Source organism: Synchiropus splendidus, chromosome 18, assembly GCF_027744825.2.
Source record: "Synchiropus splendidus isolate RoL2022-P1 chromosome 18, RoL_Sspl_1.0, whole genome shotgun sequence".
NCBI lineage: Eukaryota > Metazoa > Chordata > Actinopteri > Syngnathiformes > Callionymidae > Synchiropus > Synchiropus splendidus.
Window position 1 is genome coordinate 13,437,343 of NC_071351.1, and position 24,877 is coordinate 13,462,219.

The window sequence follows — 24,877 nt, forward strand, 5'->3', positions numbered from 1 at the left end:
TCTAAAATTGCTGTGTTGTAATACATGAATAACTGTATGATGTCTGAGAATATGGACTTGTTTACCGTAAATTATGATGATGTCATAAATAAAAAGTGTCACACTTTATCATCAATTTTGATTCATGAAATACAGTAAAATATCCATAATATTTTAAAATATGCTTTTTATTATCAAGTACATATCAAGCCCCAAGGGCGTGGTTGTATTGTGTGTGGGTAAACTGACTCAAAAAATTCGTTTATATTTATTTTGGTTGTTATCATTAAACTAATGCAAATTCTCCAGTTATCTCCAGCAGATGGCAGCACATCGTATGCTTCTGCGGAACCAGAGAGACGTTTATTTCTATGACAACATTCGGCACTGGGACTTCCTCGTTCCACATAAGCAAAAGCCTAAGGTATTCTGGGTAATGCAGTCTTGTTTGTGACGTTACTTCCCCTTTGCGATAAGTGCGCTTTCGAAATAAAACGACGTTTCCCATCATGCATTGCTCTAACCTATGGGTCGCCTGTGCCGGCGGTGCTACGGTTGGAAAAGCGCTCAGCTGTTCCAAGCGGAATCAGGAGGATGTTGATTGAGGTGGCTTTCAAAATAAAGCATTCTTAGTCACGGTAATCGAAATGGCATGTCGTAATCTGGCGGGACTCATATTAAAGATAGATTTAAGCGCTGTTTAGATTGTTACGTTGTAGGAATTAAAAAGCACGATCCTTCTGTCTTACATTGTGAACGTTTTCCTTTATTATGAAAGCAGAAGCCGGAAGTTACGAATCCATTCCGTGGTCTTGGCAGCTGGTAGTCCCAGGCTGACTCCAGAGCTCCAACAAGCCGGGGAGAGATCGAGCGAGCGCTGTGCGTCAACGATGGAGCGCTTCTAACCGTCACCGATAGATTCACCCGTCGGAGATACCCGGCGGCGACCAAAGATAACAGACGCGACACGCCACTGAAACAATCATGCAATTCAAACACAGACAAATTTAATCGACCGCTCGGTTCTTCAAGGTTACGCCGCTTGGAGACTCCAACATCCTCGCTGTGAAGTCGATCGCCGGTAACAAGCATGTCTGTTGATGAGCAGGGATACCCCAACCCTCAGCTTTTGCTGGAGGCCAGGCCCGAGTGGATGCGGATCGAGATCGAGCGTCTCTCCCGGGAGCTGACGGAGACCACGAACGAGAAGATCCAGGCTGCGGAGTACGGGCTGGCGGTGCTGGAGGAGAAGCAGCAGCTCAAACAGCAGTACGATGACCTCGAGATCGAGTATGAGGCCGTCAGGCAGGAGCTGGACCAGCTGAAGGAGGTAGGACCTTTGCATTTTCATATTCATATTCATATATCTCTAAGTGAACCAGCAACATGTGGTAGAAAAAAATGTGTTTGCTACTGAAACACCCATTTCCAGAGAGTGATGTGAACAACTTAAAACACCTACTCCTTCAAATATATATCTACAAGGTCACAACTGTGATATGATGAGTGGGTGTTTCCACCCCCTCCTCCACCAGGGTATCCCCACCACTGCAATACCACCTTTATTAATTCATGCCCCTTCCTCCAGACTACTCCACCTCAGCCTTGCATTTACTGTCCCACTTTTTAGAAGAAACATTTTCAAAGAATACTGTGATTTTTTTATGTTTATTTGAATTGACATTCATAAGATTCAGCGTAAATCCCACACAAAATCTTTGATGACCCAAGAAACATAATAAAGAGGATTTTGTATGCCAACAAGACTCGCCTGTTTAACAGGCGTGTGTTGATTTGAATTTTAAAACTTCCCGCTCAGTCTTCTCACCCTTTTGGAATGGAAAGAATGCCGACAGTTGAGTGCTGCTGTAAGGATCTATCTGTTTTTTCCCCTCAGCAGCGACTTCCTTCTATCCTCACTCTTCTGCACTTCCTCTGGTCATTTGGGTCTGTCTTCTTTTGTCTTCTCCTAAGTACACATTTCTAAAAACAGCTGCACACATCGCGTCATGGGGGGAATATCTGTGGTGCTTTGACATTTTTTTTGCTCATGATTGCTCACATCCTGGTATGAGATATGTGGCTGTTTAAATGTGTCTTTGCACAAGCTTGGACTCTGGTAAACCAACATGCAGAAGTCTTATCCGGACAATGCAAAACGTACTTGTTTTTGAGGTTACAGTTTTTCCTTCTTGTCTGTGTCAGCCCCTCACACAAGGTTGTTTTTAGCCCTCAGATTAAGATTTCTGTCCCCGGTTTTCCAATGTATTTTTCTTTGGTGTAGATTTGGACTTTCATCCCATAGAATTATCAAATGATTTATGGAATTGAGTGTGTACATGTCGGATTTCCTTTACACCAATTCTCTCTTGATGGTTTGCTCTTAAAGTAAACTAAGAGTGAGCACATTTTTCTGTGTTCCATCTGTACTCAGTAGTGTTTCCTAGTGCCTTGAGTCGACCAAGCAATCGGAGTGCTTCATATGGTTAAAGATAAACCTTCGTTGTTGATGACTGGCCTCAATTGTTTGCTTATCCCCGGAGCCAAGGCTGGGTCACACTGGTGGCGGATCATTGTAACCTTGAAAAGACCACTGTTATCACTAGACCCCCAGCCTCTCTATTGCAGACTGAGATGATGTTATCGCAAGAGAAATGCAAACACATTCCTCCGTCATCTCCTTCGACTTATCTTGTGGTCGGAGGCTTTAGAGTGGAGAGTAGTGCTGAAGAAGCTTCTCTAGCAATGGGAAAAAAAGTATATGAATATACTGCAGTGCATTTCGTAAATTGATGTGGTCAGATTTGGACTTCATAAATATATGGCTTTAATGCTGCTCCTGGTAGTCCACCTACCCTTAATAGGAGGATCATATTCACACCCACACGTGTTACTCTGGAGGCAGGAAGATGGAGGGATGGTGAGCCGTGCTGTTGCCTAGTAACCAGCGCACTGCTGTATGCCTCAATTTGAAGGGATGTAGCACATCCCTTTATTAGCTGAGCTGACATGGAGACTTGTGGGGAGAGTGCGGATGGATGGATGGAAGTGTAGGGAGCGGTGTATTCTGTAATGTTTCGCTTCTTATTGTGAGTGACGGTGAAATGATTTAGTTGTTGTTGAGCAGTTCCTGATGACAGTGGTTGTACCATGGGAGTCAGCAGCTCCTCTTGATGAAATCATCTTGACTTAAAGTCACATTTAGACTGATTATTTTATCTGATAAGGTGCTGATGTGTTTATGGAGCAGATGTGAGGACCCTGCACCCCTTACCTACCTACACACACACACCAACCACACACAGTGTCGCCAGTGTCAGTGTTGGCCCAGCTGCCTCTGTTGCATTGTGGAATTCAACCAAACAACCAAAAGCCTAAATATTGTTCAGCTCAGTAAAACCTGGGCGCTGTGTGTTCAGTGAGCTGACCTTTGTGTGTTTGAGCCCGCAGGGGTTAACAGGTCTTGGGTGTCGCAGATGAAGAGGGGGTTAAATGCCAGCTGAGAGTGAAAGCCGCGTCCCATTCAGACTGCATGTGAAAGGATTGGTCTCTTTTAAAATGGCTGATGAGTAAAGGAGATGTACCAGGGCCATGATGAAGATGTCCAGTGGGTCACTGAACCCTTCAACTGTTTTATGTGAAGAGTCGTAAATAAGCGAGCTCTTTGTGAATATTTTGGGGCATCTGTTCCATTCTCAACCAATCCTTTTAAGTCTTATATTAGATAATCGTCTGCATAAAATGGGATTTGAACGTCCCAATGTGATCTCAATTTTCTAGCACTCCATTTATACAGACAACAAGTCTGAAGTTCAGAGGTAATCTTTCCTAAATTACACTAAATGAAGTCCCAAATCCCTGCACTCTGAGCCTAAGAGGATGAATGCTATTGGCTGTGGACCGGACCTGCTGAGGTCTGTGTTTCTGCTGTGCTGGTTCATCTGCGACTCCAGGGACATGGAAGGTGTTTTGGACTGGGAGTTTAGATTAAACAGATAGTCATCCCGGATTTTTTCAGTTAGAAACCACTGCGCTCTCCACTAGATGCTGTCGACAGCAGGAAGACCATATGGAATGTAATGAATGAAATGCTCCTCCCGGTTTAGGTAAAATGACCTTCAGATAATCCCTTATAATTTTGAGAGCATTTGCCCTTCATTTATTGAGTAATCAAACGTAGTTCAAGCAAAGGCCACATTTACTCAGGAGGATTATGATATTTAAAATGGTCCTGACCTCAGTGTGTGATTTGTTTCACTCGGTGAATCATTTTTAAACTTCCTTGTGTTGAAATACTGATATGTTTTCCTCAATTTGGCTTTTATAGAAAGGTCTTATCAAAGTAGTTTGTTGTTTAGCCGCAGTGAAAATCGTACTACGATCTGAGATATACAACCGATTAAGAGTGAGAAGAATTGCAACCATGGAAGGTCGCGCTTCCTGTGTAATCCAATTAACAGAGACTGCTGCAGCTAAAAGCAGAGGATGAAGTCACCGAAATGGCGACGTGGCTTCATCAGGACAATGTCACACAGTGAAACGCAAGACTCCGTCAACAAAGTTGTCATTGTGCGTTCATGTGACCGAGCAGAGTGGAACAATGCTATTTTTCACTTATATGACGAACAAAAAATGTGATCTCAAGTTTGCATAACAGTCATCTTGTGTCTATCACGCACTATTTGTTTTGCTCAACCACAGCCCTGTTTGCCTTTGGCAAAAGTTAAAGTTGAAATACTGAGTTCCCAAAGAGTATTTGAACCACAGTCAGGGTTACTCGCCTTCTTCCTGCAATTGAACTTGCTCACCTCCCTCACCTCCTCTGTCTGTATCCTGTTTACTCGTGAGGAGATTTTCAGTGGACAAGGAAGTCTGCATCTGACCGAAATTCTTTTGCAGTTCATATCTGATGTGCTGTAATTTTGTGTAAGATAAGAAAAAGCAAAGAGTTGTCCATCTCAGTTCAGCTTCCTGTAAGGTCTTGCTCTTTCTTCTCAATTAACTGGTGTATAACTGAGTGGGGGGCTCCGGTCTCCCTTTAAATGAATTAAACCAGAGGGCAGATTCATAAAAGGGTCCCCTGCCTCTAATAGGGCGTCTATTCAGACATTAACAAACCCAATTTCTAAGGGATGTCCCTTTGCCCTGGGGTTCTTTTTAACTCATTTAACACCAGTCTTCACTGTATCTTCTCTCCTCTCCCTTCCCAAGGCTGTCGCTGTAACTAGGCTAGTGGTTTTCTGATCGTACCGTGCCAGTCCCAAGACTCTCTTACCTCTCATAATTTGAAACCCGGAGGCAAAATTATAAGTCGAAAACTGCGAAAAGAGTCGAGTTTTATTGTCAGGATTTGACGGCACGCACTAGAAGTGAGGGAGGTGTTTTGATTGGGTGGCTGCCAGTCTGTATGGGGTCCTTTCAGAGGAGCAGAAAACGTGAAGGGAAAGAGGTTGTAGATAAGAGGGGGCACTGAGCCTTGCTGGGTTTCCTGTGGGAATCTCTTTCTGTTTAGATGAGGGAACAAAAGCCGTTCTTTCAAGGCGCTATGTCGGATTTAAATGACAGTGGAGTGCCACGTTGCTTTAGACAGGAAAGCTTGTAATATACCAACTTTTTCTGAGCCATCATTCAAAACCATTTTGCCGCTTGCTCCTGCATATGAATCACAACTAATGCATTTCATTATACGTGGCATCAGCTGCAGTTGTGGAAAAGTCAATCACTGCAAGGGACATTAGTCTGCGTCTCTCTTTGTGCACGTGCTGGACCTTCCCAGGAGGCCTGAACCCAGATTTAGGTGGGCAGAGAGGAAGACAAAGGGGGACGGTTGGAGGACAAAGCAGCAGTTGTTGGGTGTGTTCAGAATGTCATTTGTGTATTCCAAGCAATGAGCTCATTTAGAATCTTTGAAGTTGGATATGTGCCTCTTCTCATTGGTGATAAGAATGTAGGGATTTTTATTGTTTGGTTTGTGTACTGTACGTCATTCAGTATTCAAAAAAAGCTAAACCTCACTGATTTTAAACTTTAAATATTGATTTATCCCTTGGCCGTTGGCTGACTCCAAGCTGCATGTGTGTGGCCCCATCTGTTGACCCCCAGCTGCCACACTCCACTGTCTTTGAAGCTGTAGACGTGACAAATAACACTTTTTAAGTCACGGAAAAGATTTCTAAAACATTACGGCTCGGACCACAAAGCAACCTCAGTATATGTTGGGAGTTGCTGGGAGTACACTCAAGCAAGGAGTGAGATAGGGAGGTCTTGGACCATCTGTGATGCACTCGCCCCCTGCCCTTCCTCTTCCGCCTTACTATGTCTTTGTAATTGGCATAGTAACCGTGATGATGCCTGTTCCCCTGGTGTGCAGGCGCATGGTCCAGGAGATATCATCCAGACACCGTCAGAGACGAGCAGCTGACTCCAAGCAGGCACATGCTGTCCTTGCATTGGAGATGTAAATGGGCTTTAGATGAATAATGATTGTCTGAATGAGCCCACGACGGAGAGATTAAACCTAATAGGACACTGTGCTTCCATTTGCAGACCAGAACACAGTATTGTTCCTGTGTAGCCACCAATTATCAACCAGCTTTTTATGTAATGCCACATTTTAGTTTTGTAGCAAAATAATGTGCTAGAATTTTTCTTGTTTTTTTTAAATTTATTTACACATTTATCCGCCTACAAAGTCACACATTTAGCCGTTATCTAATTTGGGATCTATTGGTGTTCCCTTTCTATTCAGGAGCCCACAATGCACTGCAACAACAGAAGCTCTTATCACTAACTGGACTTCTGAAATGAGCCGACACAGAACTAGTCAGTGGACAGCACCTTGTTTTAGTGTGAGCGAGAGATGTCCAACATGTTCTACCCACTGCAACCCTTTCATCTCAACTTTTGAGTTTATTTTTCCATAGTTCGTGTCCTTCACTTGCATTCAGCCAGCAGTCCCGAGGCGTATTCTTTATTTGCAGGAAAATATATGTGTTGCTCTCCCTCAGTGATATTTGCTTGGTGTTTTTCTTGCTGTTGGCTGGCAGCGAACTTGGATTTACAACATGAGCCGCTCACAGTGTTTGTGGATCCCTCGAGAGACTTTCTCTGGTATCTGTAGCAAGGGCTGAAGCAAGGGCCGAGTCCCAGGTGCTGCTGAACGGCTGACTCGAGGGCACGTTGAGGGAACTAGTAGTGGGAAATGTGAGAATGCCGAGGACTGAATAATGGCCCAACGGTTTGGTGCTTTTGCTGAAAATCAATATGGCTGTGTGCCCAGCAGCAGCTAATATCTCTGCCTCAACACCCCCTCTTCTCTCCTCACTATTACATTATTCCAGTTCTTCTGCAAGCACGTTTCATTTGCAAGCTTGTGCTTGAGAATTTGGTGTGGTGAGAAACTGCTAGAGAGGGAGCTGAAAAGTGGATGAAGAGATGAAAGCAAGGCTGTTTCAAATTCACATCCATCCTCTCCTCTTGTAAAGAGTGTGGGCAGAATGAATAATTTGCTTTTCTGTTACTCATTCGACAGTGTCCATTGCTTTGACTCGATGATGGTTCTTACATTGAGTTGGCTTGAAGAGTCTTTATTTATTATAGAAACTGCAGAAATAATCTGAGACGTCTGGGAAGAAAAGTCAGTTATATGTGCTGTTTTATTGGGTGAATCCAGAGTTCAACGTCGAGCCATGGCCCTAAGATATTTGTATTATCAAGAGCAAATGGACTACCAAATAAAGGCACCACGTCTCTGGTGAATAGAGAGGAAGCCAGAGAAAGAGGCCTTGTCTGTTTATCATGACAAGCGATGTCTCCACGTGAGTTGCGATTCACGCGGCTGGAGAACCAGCGTGTGGGTTGTTTTCTTCCTGCTCCACCTCTTCTCCTCCACTGCCACAGTCAACACTGGCCAGTGTTTGCTGTTGCTGGAACTCTGCAGAGGAATTCAGCCTTCCCAGACACGTTTTTTTCATCTGCAGAAACGCTAATGTGTCACAGTGTTGCACTACTCCTCAGCGTTGAGGAATGGAGACGATCCCACAGCTACTCATCCTCATGTGATTTCTCGAGTTACGATGATTTTTGCATCATCTGCGACCCCCAACTTCCTGTTAGGTCATATAATTCCACCCCTTTCCTTCTTTGGAAGACACATTTTGCACCCTGTTGTTGCTCAATATTAGAGCTCCATTGTTATAAAGAAATGGATATAAAATATTGAGCTCCTGTGTTCTCCTCTCCATAATGAAAGTGGCTCTTCTCTTTCCTATATTATTCATAAAAGTCTGTTTTCCCAATTGACCTTTTGAATTTTAGAAATTCCTTTGAGGCTGTTGCTGTTCTGTTTTGCAAAGTCACCTAAAAGGTCTTTAAAGCACTCTGCGAACTGGACAGAAAACCTTTGTTGCGTCTGTAATCACCGCTCCCGAACCAAATTAGAAGGCTATGTGCTTTGAACTATTACTCATCTTGTTGTTGAAACAATTGTGTGTTCTCTAAAATGAACCTGCCGGCTTCAGTTCTGGAGAAAATTGAGCGGTCCGACTTGCCAGAGAAACTTTTCATCTGCTCTTAGCTTGTGCTAACAAGCTTTTGCATGAAGAGAAACAAGTCCTCTTCTTTATTCTTGTCCCTGGATGTGCACCCATCTCATGCTTTTTATTTTTAACCGTGGGTCTTATGATTTACGGGTCACTTCCTGTTGCTTCTGAGCAATATTTGTTGTGGTTACACTGTCAAAATTACAGAACCATACACATCATGTTCTCATTGATGATCACATGATAACGCCCAGCGCAACTGTGTGCACTCATCTGCACCGCTCATATTATGAGTCAAGTCCCGCCTTGATTAGCTCTTCAGCAGATTAATAATCCATGCTCACATGTCCGATGTAAAAACCCAGCATATGGCAAGTTTAGAGATGAATTATAAATTGGTTAGGCAGCTCACAGAGATTATAAGCTCCGTCGCGTGCGTCCCAAATTTACCCTCCCTGTAAAAGTAGCCTAAACACCAGTCCGGGTGCTGAGATTAAAGCCGTCGGGTCACTAGTTTTTTTTTTTTAAGAGGTCAGGTTTCCCTTGATTGGTGTCGCCAGGCGCCAGGAATCTCATGATGGGACTCTGATCGTGATAATCCAGTCTGCTGAATGACTGTTTAATCTATTCATGTTAATGAGGGGCTTCGGGAGATTGAAATGATGGACTCCATATGACACCAAGAAATCATATCTTTCAATATGGTGTCCTCCCTAATCTCAATTCGAAGGTATTTTCTGCAATACAGAGGTGAATGACAATAACCCACTGAACTAGTTTTACCGAGACATTTATTTGCCTGCAAAGTCCCACAAGTAGGTCAGTTCGACTTAATACAAATTTCCAGATTTTCCTTCCTGTAACGGAATTACAGGGATTATTACTATTTGCCGTCGAATGAGGGGAAAATCCTGCAGCCGCCCGTCACGTGTGAAATTGTGGGGGCAGCGGGTCAAAGAGAAAGCCGAGTGCAGGGCGGCTGCAAACAAGGCCAGCAGACTCTGTGCCCCAGGTGACTGCGGATTGCTTTCCAGCCTCCGGATGAAAACCAGATTTTCCATCAGATTACAGCTGGTTACACTGGTGGAGAAATCTGTAATTTGTGGGGAGATTATTTTGAAGCACAGGGAGAGTCCTGTAACCTACATTCTTCTGGAGTGACTCACTGTTATGACTCGTTTTCTTGGTGCCTTTCTTTTGTGTCGCTGCATCTGTCGATTAATCCGTTTGTATTAAAACCATCAATGAAAATATAATATCAAGTCACTCATTTTCTTCATAATCTGATATCATCCATGCAAATAGTAAGAGTCTTAGACAGCAGATTTTCTAATGATCCCAGAGACACGCTTTTATCCGCTCTACTTTTGCTGCTTGATTTATGCAAAACCAGAGCCACCCCGTCACACGTGCACAGAAGGCCGATGTCTTGTTTTTTAAGGGGGAGCAACAAGAGGGGGAAGGGGCGGGATGATGGAGTCCAGATGGAAGCTAACCATGTTCCCAGTGTTGTTGCTTCGCAGTGCCAGGCCTCCTGTTAAACACACAAATGGGATTTTGTGGGGAACAACCTTGAAGAGGAACATTTTATGTTGCAAAAATACATCACAAATGTTTCAAACGATACTTCAGCTTGATACACTCCACTCCTTCCAGCCGGCTACATAGCTACATGGATACATAGTTATGGCCCACTACTTCTACACTACTGCACTGCAACAATTGAAGCTCCTATAACACGTACAGTACAGTCAAACTTCCCGCAATAGTATTTGCTTAAATGGAATCCAGAGGGAGCCAAAATTTTGACCAAGTATTTTTCTCCAGGCCTTCGGACAAGCCTACTCCAACCACAGGAAGGTGGCCGCCGATGGGGAAAGCCGCGAGGAGTCTCTGATCCAGGAGTCGGCCTGTAAGGAGGCCTACTACGAGCAGAGGGTCCTGGAGTTGCAAAACGAGCTTCGCCAGACACGCAACATCCTCATGAACACCCAGTCTGACAACGAGCGCCTGAATATCATTTCCCAGGACTTGAGAGAGGTAAGAGGCGACTCTTTCTTTAGCTTTATCTCACTATTTAGATATATTGTTTTCGTGCCTCTTTTACTCCATATAAAGTGACGTTTTTGCCAATGACTTTTTGATGTTGTCCAACACTTTGTCCTCAAGCTTAACATCCTTCTATACTTTTGCAAGTCAGGGCGGAGTAATAATCAAGTCTTAGAAAAACAAAAATCTCATGGGAAAAATGCAGCTTCAAGTGGGGCAATGAATACATCAAATTCATGTCAAGGGTTTTGTTTTGCTGGTGATGAACTGGCTGCCCCACCCCTGGGTTCACTGCTCTTCTGCACAAACATGGCTCAACAAGGAACTCAAAACATTCCACCAAACATATTAGTATTCAAATCTCAACACCCATAATGCAAACCTTTATTGTCTGTGCCCCCGTTTTGGACAATGTCTGACCTCCTCTCCCCCTGTATGCACTTCTATAACTCACAGCTAATTAACCTCTTTAGTTGAGACTGGGCCCGGAGTGTGTCTTTGCCCATGGTCATGTGTGTGTGTAGTAGTGGTGCTGAATTAACAGGGAAGACACGTCGGTTGGAATCAGCCGAGCTTTGAAGAGGCCAGTTTGACATAAAGACGACGAGACATGAAAGCGAGCAGAGAGATTAACTAAATCTGACATGAGGGCAGAAGAAGCCTTTCACCTTAAGAGCGGTTTCTTTGAAGCAAAGAACCACCAATCCCCTGACAACCAAGTTCAGGGTTGGAATAATAAGACGGGGGTTAAGGTGGTAACTTGAGGGGAGGATTGTCATGACAGACCAGCAGAGATTTATCGCCTCGCATAGTACAACTCAAGCAGCCCGACTCACATTGTGATCCAAGTTTCTCCACTCCTGTCTGTTCCCCACTCACAGAGTGACTCTACATACATCAGCGTCCAACTCATTTTTCTCACTTACATACTTCATCTGATGCTCAGAATCAAAGATTCCCTGGTCTCTCTGGTCGCTCTGTAGATGTCAAATAAGCAGTTTTGCCTGCATGTCGGGGTCCTGATTCCAGCGCCAGGGCGTAAAATATTAAAACACATTCCCCTCTGCAGCGATTCAAAAGCTTGTGAGGATTCTGTTTTCCGTGAGCTCAGTTTAAGACAGATGTCAGCAGCATTTCTTACCCAGATTAGTGAGTAAGACTTAAAAATGTCCACCACAACAAGCTCCAGAAGGCTCCCAGTTCCAATTTAATTGGGTCAACTGCTACTCAAGTTGACGTTTGTAGAAGCCAGATGTACTTTATGATCCCAGGCTTAACACAAGTTGTGCTTTCTGACAGTGTACAAGTGTGAATGCGAGCCTTCAGTTGGTGAGAGAAAACGCGTTACACTCTGTTATCCACGCGTATCTTGCAAGGTGCTTTTCTGCAAACTAGACCCACGGAAAGAGCTACATTTGTATTGGACTGGTCAACAGTGGGATTGTTATGCCGCCAGTTCTTTCCAGTGTGGGCCCCAGCCAGCTCTAATTGGCTCCAAAAAAAAGTGGCAGAAGTGTAACTAGCCTCATCCATGGCAGATAATGACACTATTTCGATGGTAATTTGGGGAGTTTGAGTGTGTGTGGCTGCCAACCGGAGAGCACCCGGGCACTTTGGCTGGCATTGTCAGCCAAGCGACAAGGCTGAAAAGAGGCCATTGTCTCTCGGATTTTTGAATTAGCCCAGAAGCACAGCCTGCGGGAGCAGTACGACGATAAGACGTGCATGAAAGAAAAAGATTTAGTCCCGAAATCCGTTGAAGCAGCAGCAGGAGGAGGCCAGATTAATGGGAGTATATTCGGTACCAGTGCCAGAAGGTGTTGCTCCCCTGCAACAGAATCTGTCAGAGTCAGGAGTGATTCAATGAGAAGTGGCTGTAAATGAGAGAGGACTAGTGTTAGCTGGGTGTAAGAGCGCTGACTGGTGGTTCTGTTGACGCACATTACGCCATCATTCCACCGTCACGCAGACCCGGAAGCATCAGCCGGTGTGAAATGGCTTTTGTCTCCCTATTGGCTCAGCAGCTCTTTGGTTCCAGCTGCTCACATACATCCATCTCCACCTCCCAGACAGCCGCGGACTCAAATGACACCCCCGAGCGAAGATAAGACGTATCTCACAAAGAAGCAGAAACGTTGTGAGGAGGCGCACTCCAATGGGCATGACTTGACTAAATTCAATCTCATGTCTGGAGTGGGCGGTCTCCCTTTCCCCTGACAGAGAGACCTTTGAGTCCACGAGCCGCGAAGCTGATCAGTTTTACGTGGAGCTTCTTTGTGGAACAGGTTGATGCCAGCTGGGATTGGATGTGGCGTCAGCGACATCATGCGTAAACTCAAGTGCCTTTTGGCTCAGTGGGATTAAACACCTGGCTGAGGAGGTGACAGGAGGCTGGCGTGTCCTCCGATTTGAAAGGTCATTAGCAGGTGTTTAAGCTCATTTAGGGAGGTCCATTATTCTGATTGCAATCTAATGGATGCACGTGTGTTGAAAGGTTCCTGCTGACATGGCGGGAGTGGATGTCCAGATCGCTCGGCTGCCACTGCTTACGTCGTGTTCTACACAACACACCCCCAGATAAACCCTCCAGATGTTTCTGGGTTATCAGGCCGCAGCAGCCAGCATGAATTAAGCCTGCGCACGCTTCAGCTTGTTGCCTTATGACCTCCGCGTATTTGCTCCTCTTTATTCCGACGGAGCGGCTGTGAAATAAATTTGGAGGATTTGCTTCAGACCCGCTAATAATGTGTGTTCTTTTCGCCGTTTCCAGGGAGCCCTCGACGCCCCACTCCGGATTTAAGCCCGTGGCACCAGTCGAGGTTTTCCATGTTCAAACATATCAATGGGTGCCATTAGCACATGCACTTAATTTAGTGGGCGTGAACGTGCACAGTCTTTGTTGCGCTTGCCAAAGAGTGACCTAAAAATCACTCTTAAGTGCAGTGATGCACACTGCCACCCCTATGGGCTGTCACGCGAAGGGGCGCAGTTCACCTAAACTCTCAGGAGACTTGAAAAGGGTGACCTTGGTTGACTTTGTTTTTGTCTTACTGGAGTTTGGTTCGCTGAATTGAACGGCAGTTACAGTCGGATAGAAGTGATCTCTCTTATCCACACACTGACAGTTGCCGGAGGCCTCTGACTCTTTCACTCAGCGTAGACCTGCATTAATGATTCCCTTTTGTCTCCTCTGAAGTCTAGATACTTGGTGATGGTGTGGGTGCTTGCTTCATGGCTGGTTACCTCGAACTCAGCTCTTCTGACGCTGGAGTAGTTAGTACATCCCTGTGGAGCTAACCATCCGCAAGGTTGAGCTGGATTGATTTGTGTGATGCAATTTGAGAGCACTTCAGAGAGTTGTTGGTCCAATTGATTCCAATGGGAGTCCTGCTTGATTTCAGGAGCTTCACAAGCACCAGTCAATAACAGGAGCTAACATCAAGCACAGACGTCTTCTTCAGTATAATACAGGGTGTTTTTGACGTATTTTTGCAGCAGCATCCAGCGTTGGTTGCTCAGATGGGAAGGCGTGGGCACATTTTCAAGCTGCAGGGGAGAGTCGGGTGCTGCTGAAATGGAGGTCGCCATTACTGGAAAGCAGATAAATAAAACAGCCGGTCTGGTCTGCACTTAGCGTTTCCACGCGGAAGCCTCTTTTGACTATGTAGGGCGGAGGGAAAAGAAGGATGATTCATGGCTTCCAAAAGTGTGGCGTGGCAGAATCATGATTGTGTATGTGCAACTAAATAAAGTGTGCAAAGCTGATAAAAGCTTCAGTGGCATTATAACCAGCCGAGGCTTTAAACACTTCTAATCTACATTTGTGTTAATCCTAAAACTTTGTCGCCACGGCTGCTGTGCCTCGTGAAAGCCATTTAATTTAAGCTGAATATTCCGCTGGACGTGGGTTTTCTTTCGTTACAAGTGAAGATGAAGTGTTAATTTCCACCACCCACTTGGTGTGGGGCAGCTGTCTAGACATCACCTGTAGTGACAGAAGGCGACCCCCCGGCTGTCAGCACCTCAGATGGCGCAGTATATCACACCTCGGTATGTGACCACCTACCCTTGATCAGTGTGTCTAAACCCAGGAAAGCATGTGCATCCTCAACTGCAGCGGGTGAGGGGGGTTTACTCATGTCAACCTCTGTCACTTGATGTGGAGGTCAGAGGTCGCAGGCCTGGTAATCAGACTTGAGAGCCCTCTTAAACACGGCTGGCCGACATTCACCATTAAACCGCAGAGTGTCCAGCTGATTCACGTGACCTTGACACAGGACTCACATGACCAACCAGCTGCTGTGGATTATGGGACGTATAGCAGGAACTTTAGAACCATCATTTGTGTCTGTAATTTCTCTGAGGGTTCAGTCCAACATGTAACTTCATGCAGTATTCAGTAGTGCACCAACATTGGGTCGGTTTTGAACTCCAAACGCCCCCCAGTCATTAGAAATTCTGAACACCCTGATGAATATTAATAGCGATCAAACATTCGCTCTGTGTAGTTTTAATTATTACACAGAGCCACAGTAGGGATGTAGCAGGATCAGTTCATCAGGGTTTCAACTCAAAGTCAGAATTAGAACTTCCTGTTAGTTGTGTTTTGGAAGCTGAAAACCTGCTGACCTTGCAGTTATTAATAAACAATGTTATCGCCACGGACGTCCTCTCACCGCCGTCTCATCAGTTGCCTGTTTCTATTTGAGGAATGATGCTGATAGTTATGTGCATGCGCTGGCAAACTGATCACAAGAGCAATGTGGACACATGGTGTGAGAGGAAGGGGCCACCTGGCAGCAGAGGAGAGGCTGATCATCCCTCGGGTGCTAGTTTCCCCTGCCAACACTCCTGCGAGGGCGACACGCATCCGCCGTCGTGTGTTAATCTCTCGATCTCGCGCTTAAAAAGACGGGTTTGTGTTGCTCCGTTTGCAGCATGAGATGGTCAGTCTCGTATTCTCATTTGAAGCTCATGTCATAAGCCTGACCTACCTACGCTCTGATGGCCCTCAGAAACTACTTGGCATAGCTCACACTGATGTTTTGGAAATGAAGCAGGTGGCTCAGAAGAGTGGATTGAATCCATGTGGGTGCGAGTTTGTTGCAGCATAAGGGGGAGGGTCAGATCTCCTGCCTCTTTATACCTTTGCATTATTGATGGTGGCTCTCCTCCACGGCATCAGAGAAGGCTGCAGTGGTAGTTCAAGCACCTGAGTTTTTTTACTGATAAAAAATCCCCTAAATATTGTCTTAGTTTTGCAGTTGATTGCTCTTATTCAGAGGCTAATCTCCTCTTTAGATAATAAGGGTTCTACTTTGCTGCGTTGCCATTAAATGCTGGTAACAGTTGGATGCGTAAGTGGATTTCCTTAACTTTTTAGTGCCGCCACCTGTCCGGACAGACAACCGGCACTTCCTCCTCAAACATATCGAAAACAAACCCAGATGGAACACGGGTTTAAAACCCCACGGTCCAGCTAAAGCGGCGGCATCCAATCAAACGACCTCAAAGAAGCTTGGCTGCTGACGCCTCTCACCCGATCTCGACTTTGACCTCTCACAGAACAGCCAGATGGTGGAGCTGCAGAGGAATCAGCTGCGCGACGACATCAAGGAGTACAAGTTCCGAGAGGGCCGTCTGCTGCAGGACTACACCGAGCTGGAGGAGGAGAACATCACCCTGCAGAAGCAGGTGTCCATGCTGAAACAGAGCCAGGTGAGAACGTGCCACCAATCGACCTGTTAACCAAACAATATGGCGCTTTGGTGAATGAACTGACACCTGATCCTGATTTAGCTACTTCACCTGTCCCTTCACCAGCAACACACATGAGCTGTTACTCTCATATTCATGAAGATATCAACAATGTCTACTAGTAAAAAGAGATGAGAGGCTGAAATATGAATGCTAATATGGAATTCAGCGACACTTTTCCGTCAGACTTTCAGGATTAATTCAAATTTGATCGCTATTTGCACTTAATATGAAGCTTTTTAATACGCCAGTGTGCTTGGTAATAGCTTCAGTTAATAATGGAGGGAGAGAAATAGTCTTCTGTTTCATTTAATTCTTCCTCAAATCCACTTATGCTCTGGATCGCGTGCGTAATGAGCAATGATGTGGTTTTTCCTCTATTAAGCAGGATCGTGTCAGGCGTGACTGATATGCTGTGTTCTGATGATGAGCATTTTACCCCCCCACAGGTGGAGTTTGAAGGGTTGAAGCATGAAATCCGTCGCCTGGAGGAAGATACTCAGTTCCTGAACAGCCAGTTGGAGGACGCCATCCGTCTGAAGGAGATCGCAGAGCGGCAGCTCGGGGAAGCCCTGGAGACCATCAAGACAGAGCGTGAGCTGAAAGCCTCTTTGAGGAAGGAGCTGTCGCACTACATGAACATCGGCGACACTCTGTATAACAGGTGAGCGACACGACGCCCCTGCACACACCCGTACACCTCACCGAACATTTCATCACACCGTCACCTCCTTCAGTCCCCTCAGCATCTCCCTGGATGGGCTCAAGTTCAGCGACGACGCCGCCACCGAACCCAACAACGACGACGCCCTGCATGGATTTGAGAACGGCTTCAACAAACTGGCCAACGTCATCGCCGACGACAACAGGATTTCCCCGGCCAAGAAGGAGGAGCTGTTCAACCCGGCGCCCAGTCTCGTGGACGACCTGCTCAGCGAGCTGCACATCTCTGAAATCCAGAAACTCAAACAACAGCTTGTGCAGGTACGTGTTTTCAGGGTGTGGGGGGACCCCATCATTGCTCTCCGTCCCGTTTGAATCTCCGATACAGGAGTGTTTAATATTCCCTTTCTCTTCAACACACTCATGTTAACCCCAAATTCCATTAGGATGAGTCACGTTGAGAGTCCATGCCATGTTTGGGTAGGTTGAGTTAATCCAGTGAGCGCACACGCCGCAGACTGAGGCAGCGGGTGGTGGCACCAGACGACCTGCCATCTGCTTGATCACCACACCGCGGGTTAAGACCGCACTTGATTAGGTCCCATGGTCACCAGGCAGGAATGAGATTCTCCTTGTCTTCCAGAGACATTCTAGAAAGTACAATTTACTTATTCTGTTTTTTTAATACACTCTTGACCGTGACACAGCTCTATTTCAGGCAGACACAGCTAGACAAAACTGCCAACTGGCTCATATTGCAGGAAAGAATGAGCTCACTTCACTAAAACCTACAGTCCTACTTATTGACCAGTCGCTCCACTACTCATCTTTATCCCTCATGATTTAGATGTAGGGGTTTTAGTTTTGTCAGCCGAGGCCTTGCGTCCTGTTTTTTTGGCGGATAATTTGTGTGTCTTATTTACAGTTAAGCCACAACTGTGTTCTGGTGTGTAAGGCGACCCACCTGGTCCCCTGCCAGACACTCAGCTGAACAGCAAATGTTCAAGGTCAGCCGGACTGCAACGGCAGCCGACTGGGCTTCCTGCCTCGCATTCCTGGGTAACACAACCCTGGTGGTGGCTTGTGTTACCACATGACAGCTAGTCCTCGCATTTAATACTGTTATTCATCTTCATCCATTCACATTATTATGTTGAAATGAAAACATGAGCTCAGAATCTCATGGTGACCTCTCTTCCCTTTTAGATGGAGCGGGAGAAGGTCAACCTGCTGTCCAACCTGCAGGACTCCCAGAAACAACTTGAGCAGGCTAACGGCGCTCTGTCGGAGCATCAGGAGAAGGTCAACCGCCTCACGGAGAACCTCAACGCCATCCGCAAGCTCCAGGCCAGCAAGGAGCGCCAGTCAGCCCTGGACAACGAGAAGGAGCGCGACAGCAACGAAGACGGGGACTACTACGAAGTGGACATCAACGGACCTGAAATCCTGGAGTGCAAGTACAAGGTACGATGGAATATTCCAGCTGGTAAAATATGAACAGTAAACATTTCTGGTCTGCACTCAGGTGGCCGTGTCTGAAGCAGGAGAGCTGAAGGAGGAGCTCAAGACTCTTAAAGCCGAATATCAGGCTTGTCAATCTCGGTACGAAGAAGAACGCACCCGTTTGGAGAACGACGTCACAGCGCTGGGCCAGAAGCTGGCTACCCTGGAGAAGTCAAGAACATCAGAGATCGAGGAGAAGGCTCAGTTGGAGAAGGAGCTGCGCAAGGTGAGATGTTCCTCTACATAGTACTCCTGACTCCTGACTATCTGGTGGAGAAGTACGATGGTGAAGTAATGCATACTCTTTATCTGTCTTTAGTTGACCGATGTAGCGGGCGAGTCGCAGGGCAGCCTCAGCGTGGCCCAGGACGAGCTGGTCACCTTCAGCGAAGAGCTCGCCACCCTCTACAACCACGTGTGCATGTGCAACAACGAGACCCCCAACCGCGTCATGCTCGACTTCTATAAGGAAGGCAAGGGCGGTCGCAGCAGCCCAGAGGGCCGCGGTCGCCGCTCCCCCATTCTGCTCAGCAAAGGCCTCTTCTCCGACAGCAACAAGAGCGACATTAGTGATGGAAGCCCGTCCCCCGTCTCCTCCCTCCCATCTCCGGTGTCCGACCACCGACGTGAGCCCATGAACATCTACAACTTGGTGGCCATCATCAGAGATCAAATCAAGCACCTGCAGTTGGCGGTGGACCGAACCACAGAGTTGTCGCGGCAGAGGGTGGCCACTCTGGAGCTGGGCACCGTCGCAGACAAGGACAAGGAGGCTTGCATGGAGGAGATCCTCAAACTGAAGTCCCTTCTCAGCACCAAGAGGGAGCAGATTGCCACGCTGAGGGCCGTCCTGAAAGCCAACAAGCAGGTTGGTTGTTCGATGAAAACATCTCACGACTCAGCAGTTGTCAGTGAGGGAGTGGAGGCGACGGCTATTTTGGGAATTTTCAGCTGTTTGAGCAAATGTTTTGTAACAAAGTCTGGTGTTAACAACAACAGCAGCAGCTGCTACTGAGACATAGCAGGGTGATGATCTGAGGGAATTCTGACCCGTAGATCTGGGGGCAGTTGCTCCTGGAACCTATGTGTGAAAGATGATCCCAAAACATAGCCACTGATCAAAGGGGAGCTAGTAAGCATTGTTTTCAATTTGTGCCATTAAATGTCTGTCTTCTTGTTTTCCTCTCTTCAACGCTCAAACAGACGGCTGAAGTGGCCATGGCCAACCTGAAGAGCAAGTACGAGAATGAGAAGGCCATGGTGACCGAGACCATGATGAAGCTGAGGAACGAACTCAAAGCGCTGAAAGAAGATGCTGCCACCTTTTCATCCCTGCGAGCGATGTTCGCCACGCGGTAAGAAACAGCAGACATCAAGGGAGACATGAAACACACTGTAATGCCAGTTGGATTTAACTTCCATTCTTATTGAAACTATCCACTCAGAAGTGACTGCCATCATTTGTCTATGTACATATGCTTCCACGTCAGTATTGGTGGGAAAACAAACAAAATTCCCGCAGTACTAATGCACAGATATTGCAAGGTAATCTTAGGCACACATATAATCCATTGTTTTTGCCGGCCGGTTTAGTTTCCATGGTAACACAAGGGTATTGTTTTCTGAGATCATGTAAAAGCAACAGCACTATGGCTGCAGAGAACAGAAGGTATTTAATCTGGGTATCATTTAAATATGTCACTTAGGTCGTGTTTGGGGCCGGTGACTTGTGTGCACGTTTGAAGTGGGGCGGGGGATCAGATGGTCCTGCACGTTCGCTAATCCTTTGTACTCTGAAGAGAAGCGGGTCAAAGGTTCTGCGTATAATCCCACCTCATCTTGGTTGGGATTACATACCGCTCAATACAAACTGGTGGCCACATTCATGTTTTTGTGCTTCTTATTGCACAGATAGGGACTTTAAATTGCTGGAGAATACGGCACTTTTTTACCTTCAGCATCATCTGTTGCGGCTCACTTGTTTTCAAAACACACAGGCCATGTCATCAGAGACTCGGAGTGGAGCCCACATCATTTCTATTGGAGCAGTTGGGCACTATAAAAATGTTTTATAGTTATTTATTATTAGTTTGGGTGGTTAGTTGGTTATTTTGACATATTTTATTGAACTGTTTTAATACTTTAAATGTTGCATTTTTTCTTAATGATTTAGTTAACCCATCGTATTAATTAATTTTAATATAATCTCTTTTCTCTTCCTGTAGTTTGATCTTTCTGAATAATAATTCAAATATTTTCTTTGTTTTCACATTAAACAATCTTAACACGCACTATGTAAAGTAATATAATCTAAATAATAATGTATTTTTTATTCACTGTTTTTATTCCCACTTATGTCCTTATTTTTACAAAGTAATGATAATAATAAAATAATGAAGCCAGTTTTTATGCATTATATAATGTGGCTCCTGTTCCTGGCTCTTGAGGGTCCTAATTATGGAGCATAAACAGTGACGTATAGTTTCTCAATAGCTTGAAGTTGGGCTAAAGTAGCCGAGGAAAGCAGTCCTGGTAACACTGTGGACAAGCAGCTGAAGTAAGATACCAATGTTTTCCAGTCCCACAGTTCCAGTTGCACCTTCCCATCACGAAACAACAGTCTCCTCTCAAGAGTTAAATATTCTCCCCCATACAATCAAGACGGGACGTGGTCCTCCAAAAGAGGCAGGGGGAGCTGTCTGACGGAGGTTTCCCACACTCCCTGTCTTTGTACCACCATCACACCCCCTCACCCATCCACCCTGTCCTTCCCTTTCCGCCGAACACCCGGTTCACTAGTCCTCTGCAGAAGAAAGGGAGGAAGGGGTCCGGCTTTCATCTGAAGCCCTCTACAGGAGACTAATGTGTCTTGTTTTCATGGTAATCATTTTAGTTGGATCTCTCAAACTTCTGCAGACAAATGGGTGGCCTCTCACATAAGGGGAGGGAGTGTGGGCTGCATATTTTCCAGTGTAACTCCCTGTGTTACTGGAGATGCATGCAGTGGATGATCATGTGTGTTTCCAGCTGCAAGTGTCATGTTAACAGTCGGCCTCTGGCCTCCACATTCCACATGGAGATTTGTCTCAACAGGATCCCAGCCAATTATCGGTTGAGCCATGAGCTGAAGTCACGTTCTCACCAGACATGTGTTGCTGTTTCCCTAGTTTCCTTTTTACGTGGAATCAGTTTTTGTCGACTTCATTGACCGAGAATTTATGTGTGACACTCAAATGCTGCTTTTGAAAGTCTTTTTTAATTTACAATCTGGATCATAAAGGAGCTTGTTTTTGTCCCGAGTCAGCGTCCCCCCTCGTCCCGTCTCCTCTATTGTGCCCTCACACTCACTGTCACTTTGCCAAAAAAAAGCCTCGCTTTGTGTCCGACTGCTCCCAAGAATAGACTCTTCTGTTTTTCCCGGGAAAATACTGACACCCCCACGTCTGCGAGCAACGCCTCCCCTACACGTTTAGGTCCCCCCCAAACCCATCTCATACTGGGTTTAATGAAGCAGGGTTGATCCCCATTGTGTGCATGTGTGTCCCGCTGGGAATCAAACTGCATGCAAAAGAGGGGGGGGGGTCTGGTTTATGTTGGTGATCCGGCGGGGCCAGAGTTCACGTGGAGCTCAACCACGTGCACCCAGGGCGAAAACATCTGCCTGTTACTGATGTTTTGACTGTGCCTGGGTCGCCCCAGATTATATCCTGATCCCACGTCGACACTGAACCCTGACTTTACAGGCGACTTATGATGATGCAGGGGTGATACCAGTTCACCCCAAAGCTTGACCCAGTTTCCCTACCTGCTGTCTCTCACGTGCAGCCACTGGACTATTATTTGATCTCACCTCTGCAGCAAGAGTGAAGATTATGGCCCGATCAGCTCGCAGCGATTAAGACTCATTTTCCGCCCCTCACCTGACTCAGGTGACGCAGGAAGGATCATCTCTGTGACCCTGAGGTTAAATCCTTTAACCTTTGTGTATTCCATCTATATTTAACCACTCACTCCCTCGGTGAAGCGTAAATGTGACTAAATATGTGCTGATGCTTTAAGCGTCTTTTTTTTTTTTTTGCTATGATGACTGGTTTGGGCTACTGTGTGACTCACGATCGCCATCTGCTGGCAGTGAGGCAGAACGCTCTTGAATTAGGTGAAAGGTCGTCAACGGAGTTTATAAATTAAAAGCGATATGTGACGGCAAATGGATAGATTTAAGATTTGAATAGTTTTGCTTTTTTTCACAAACACACTCAGGGCTTCTTGATAAAACAGAGCAATAAAGGTGACTTCAAGGGTACTGTGTGACCCAAAGGGCGACCATCAGGTCACACATACTTGACTCATTGCTGAGTTGTGACACTTACCAGTGGTGTGACAGAAATGGAGTCACGAAATCAAACATAATAGGATGGTTATTTTATGAAAACCTTTTTTTTGTTTTGTTTTGATCTTGGCGTGTTGGTGACCCCAGCTCTTTGTGGCGTCTTATCTGACCCCCTCTGTCTTTTCCACGTGCAGGTGTGACGAGTACGTCACGCAGCTGGACGAGATGCAGCGGCAGCTGGCCGCAGCGGAGGACGAGAAGAAGACCCTCAACTCCCTGCTGCGCATGGCCATCCAGCAGAAACTGGCTCTGACTCAGCGCCTGGAAGACCTGGAGTTCGACACTGAGCAGACGCGCCGTGGTGGCTCGGGGGGGCGCGCTAAAACCCGAAGCAGGGCCCCTCACGGAAGCAACTCCAACGTAAGTCAGAGTCTCACCTGCTCCGGCCGACCGGAGCACCACAACGCTCTGCCCAGCGGCATCTTGGGAGGCCCGGCGGTCTTCTGCAGCGAGAAGTACAAGATCTACTGCGACTGAGATGCAGGACCGCTGTGTACAGATGTTTAAGAGCCCCACTCGCTCGCTTAGCTTCATGCTAACCAGCCGTCCGTGTTGTGCTAGTGTAAACGCTTAAGGGAATGTGTACAGTGTGCACTAGAGTTCGGATTGTATTAGACATGTATGGCATGTGGGCCCGATCGAACAGGGGGTTTTGTGATTGTTTATGGGGTGTCTATTCTTTCCTTTGTCGACGTGCGCAGCGTATATGTTGAAAAGGCTTTGGTGTTTGGTCCCTGAGTGTTTTACCTGGTCTTTGTAACGCGCGGGGCAGTGACTTGTAAAGATGTGTCGGCGCTGGTGCTCCTGTCTAAAGTCCTGGCTCCCCCAGGACTGATCTGTCAGCTCATTGACAAGCATGCAAATATTCAGAATTCTGCCGATTCTATTCGATCAGCTAAGGAGCACCAGTGACCGCGGGCTTGTGCTCCGGGATGACGATGATGATGACGACTAGCACACCGGCGCAGCAGTAGAACCGCATGGCTTTGCCGCTGAATCGCTTATAAGCGTCTTGATTTTATTTTTCTATGTGATATATGAGTGGAAAAAAAAGCAAACAGGGCTCTACATGAAGCAAACAAATGGTTGTCAGGCGACAGCTCCAGTGTGGTCTCTCTCCCCACGTCCAAGTGAAGTGCACTTCAGCACAGGTGCCTCAAGTTAAACGGCAAACACAGATCGTTTTGAAACAAAAAGAGCACAAAAAAAGGCACCATATCTGATACAAAGCTCGGCAGAAGTGCCTGACAACTAAAACATCCGTCGATGTAAAGCCCTGTCTTAACCGGAGCTGTCCTTCCTCGCCCTACATTTGCTTTTGTCGGGGAAGTGGCTCAACTCATTATGTGGCTGAGAATTTGTTCCTTATGTCTCTAACCAGTGTCTTGTTGCTTGGTCTTCGGCCTCTTCTCTTTTAGATTGTCAGCAGCTTGTTCCCCCGGCAGCCCCTTTAACTAGAGAGAATATTCCCGTCAGGTAAACGCCCCCCTCCTCCCCCACTCCTGCCTGTGTGTGTGTGCGTGTGTCCCTGCGAGGGCCACCCTCGGCGTGTGCTTTTTTTTTTTTTTTTTTTTCGTGAGGAAGGTTGTGGTTTTCTCTATAGCTTTAACCTCATACAAGCAAATAGAAAAGAGACAAGTGGGGCTTGTGTTTACTAATCCATGTATTGCCTGTGGATCATAGAGACTTTAGCTTTATGATGCTAACAAGCAGGGTTGATTTGTGGAGAAGGCTCCTGCAAGATCGCAAGGTTTCTCCCAAGGTGTTCCGACCGGGTCTTGCAGGTGCGGAGGGAAGTCAACCCTGCTTCAGCCGCGCACGGAGACGAGGCTGTCTGACCTCTCGAGAGGTCCATCACTTTTCAGTTACTGGTGTATTCATTGTTATCAGTTGCGCGGATGGAGGACTGCGATGTCCTGCTCGGTGATAAATCTGGTGGAACCAGAAGATAAACTTTCTACTGACCCCTCAGACCCCTTCTAAAGGCAGCAGGTAG

The 24,877-nt window shown here is 46.3% G+C and overlaps 1 protein-coding gene across 1 annotated transcript; it reads left to right on the forward strand.

Annotated features, from left to right (window-relative positions):
* Positions 1–779: 779 nt before the first annotated feature.
* Positions 780–24,490, forward strand: LOC128750080 (protein bicaudal D homolog 2-like). Its single transcript, XM_053850243.1, has 10 exons — positions 780–1,309; positions 10,347–10,559; positions 16,134–16,286; positions 16,775–16,989; positions 17,063–17,309; positions 18,195–18,452; positions 18,514–18,717; positions 18,811–19,359; positions 19,695–19,846; positions 23,016–24,490. Exons 1-10 carry the CDS (start codon positions 1,070–1,072, stop codon positions 23,356–23,358), a joined length of 2,574 nt encoding a protein of 857 aa, XP_053706218.1. The 5' UTR covers positions 780–1,069; the 3' UTR covers positions 23,359–24,490.
* The last annotated feature ends 387 nt before the right edge of the window (positions 24,491–24,877 follow it).

Bases quoted from the DNA above. Each gene is read 5' to 3' on its own strand.
- LOC128750080 (XM_053850243.1), top strand. From the start codon at position 1,070: ATGTCTGTTGATGAGCAGGGATACCCCAACCCTCAGCTTTTGCTGGAG. The intron at 16,990-17,062 runs GTGAGCGACACG...CACCTCCTTCAG, and splicing joins GGCGACACTCTGTATAACAG to TCCCCTCAGCATCTCCCTGG. The intron at 18,718-18,810 runs GTGAGATGTTCC...ATCTGTCTTTAG, and splicing joins TGGAGAAGGAGCTGCGCAAG to TTGACCGATGTAGCGGGCGA.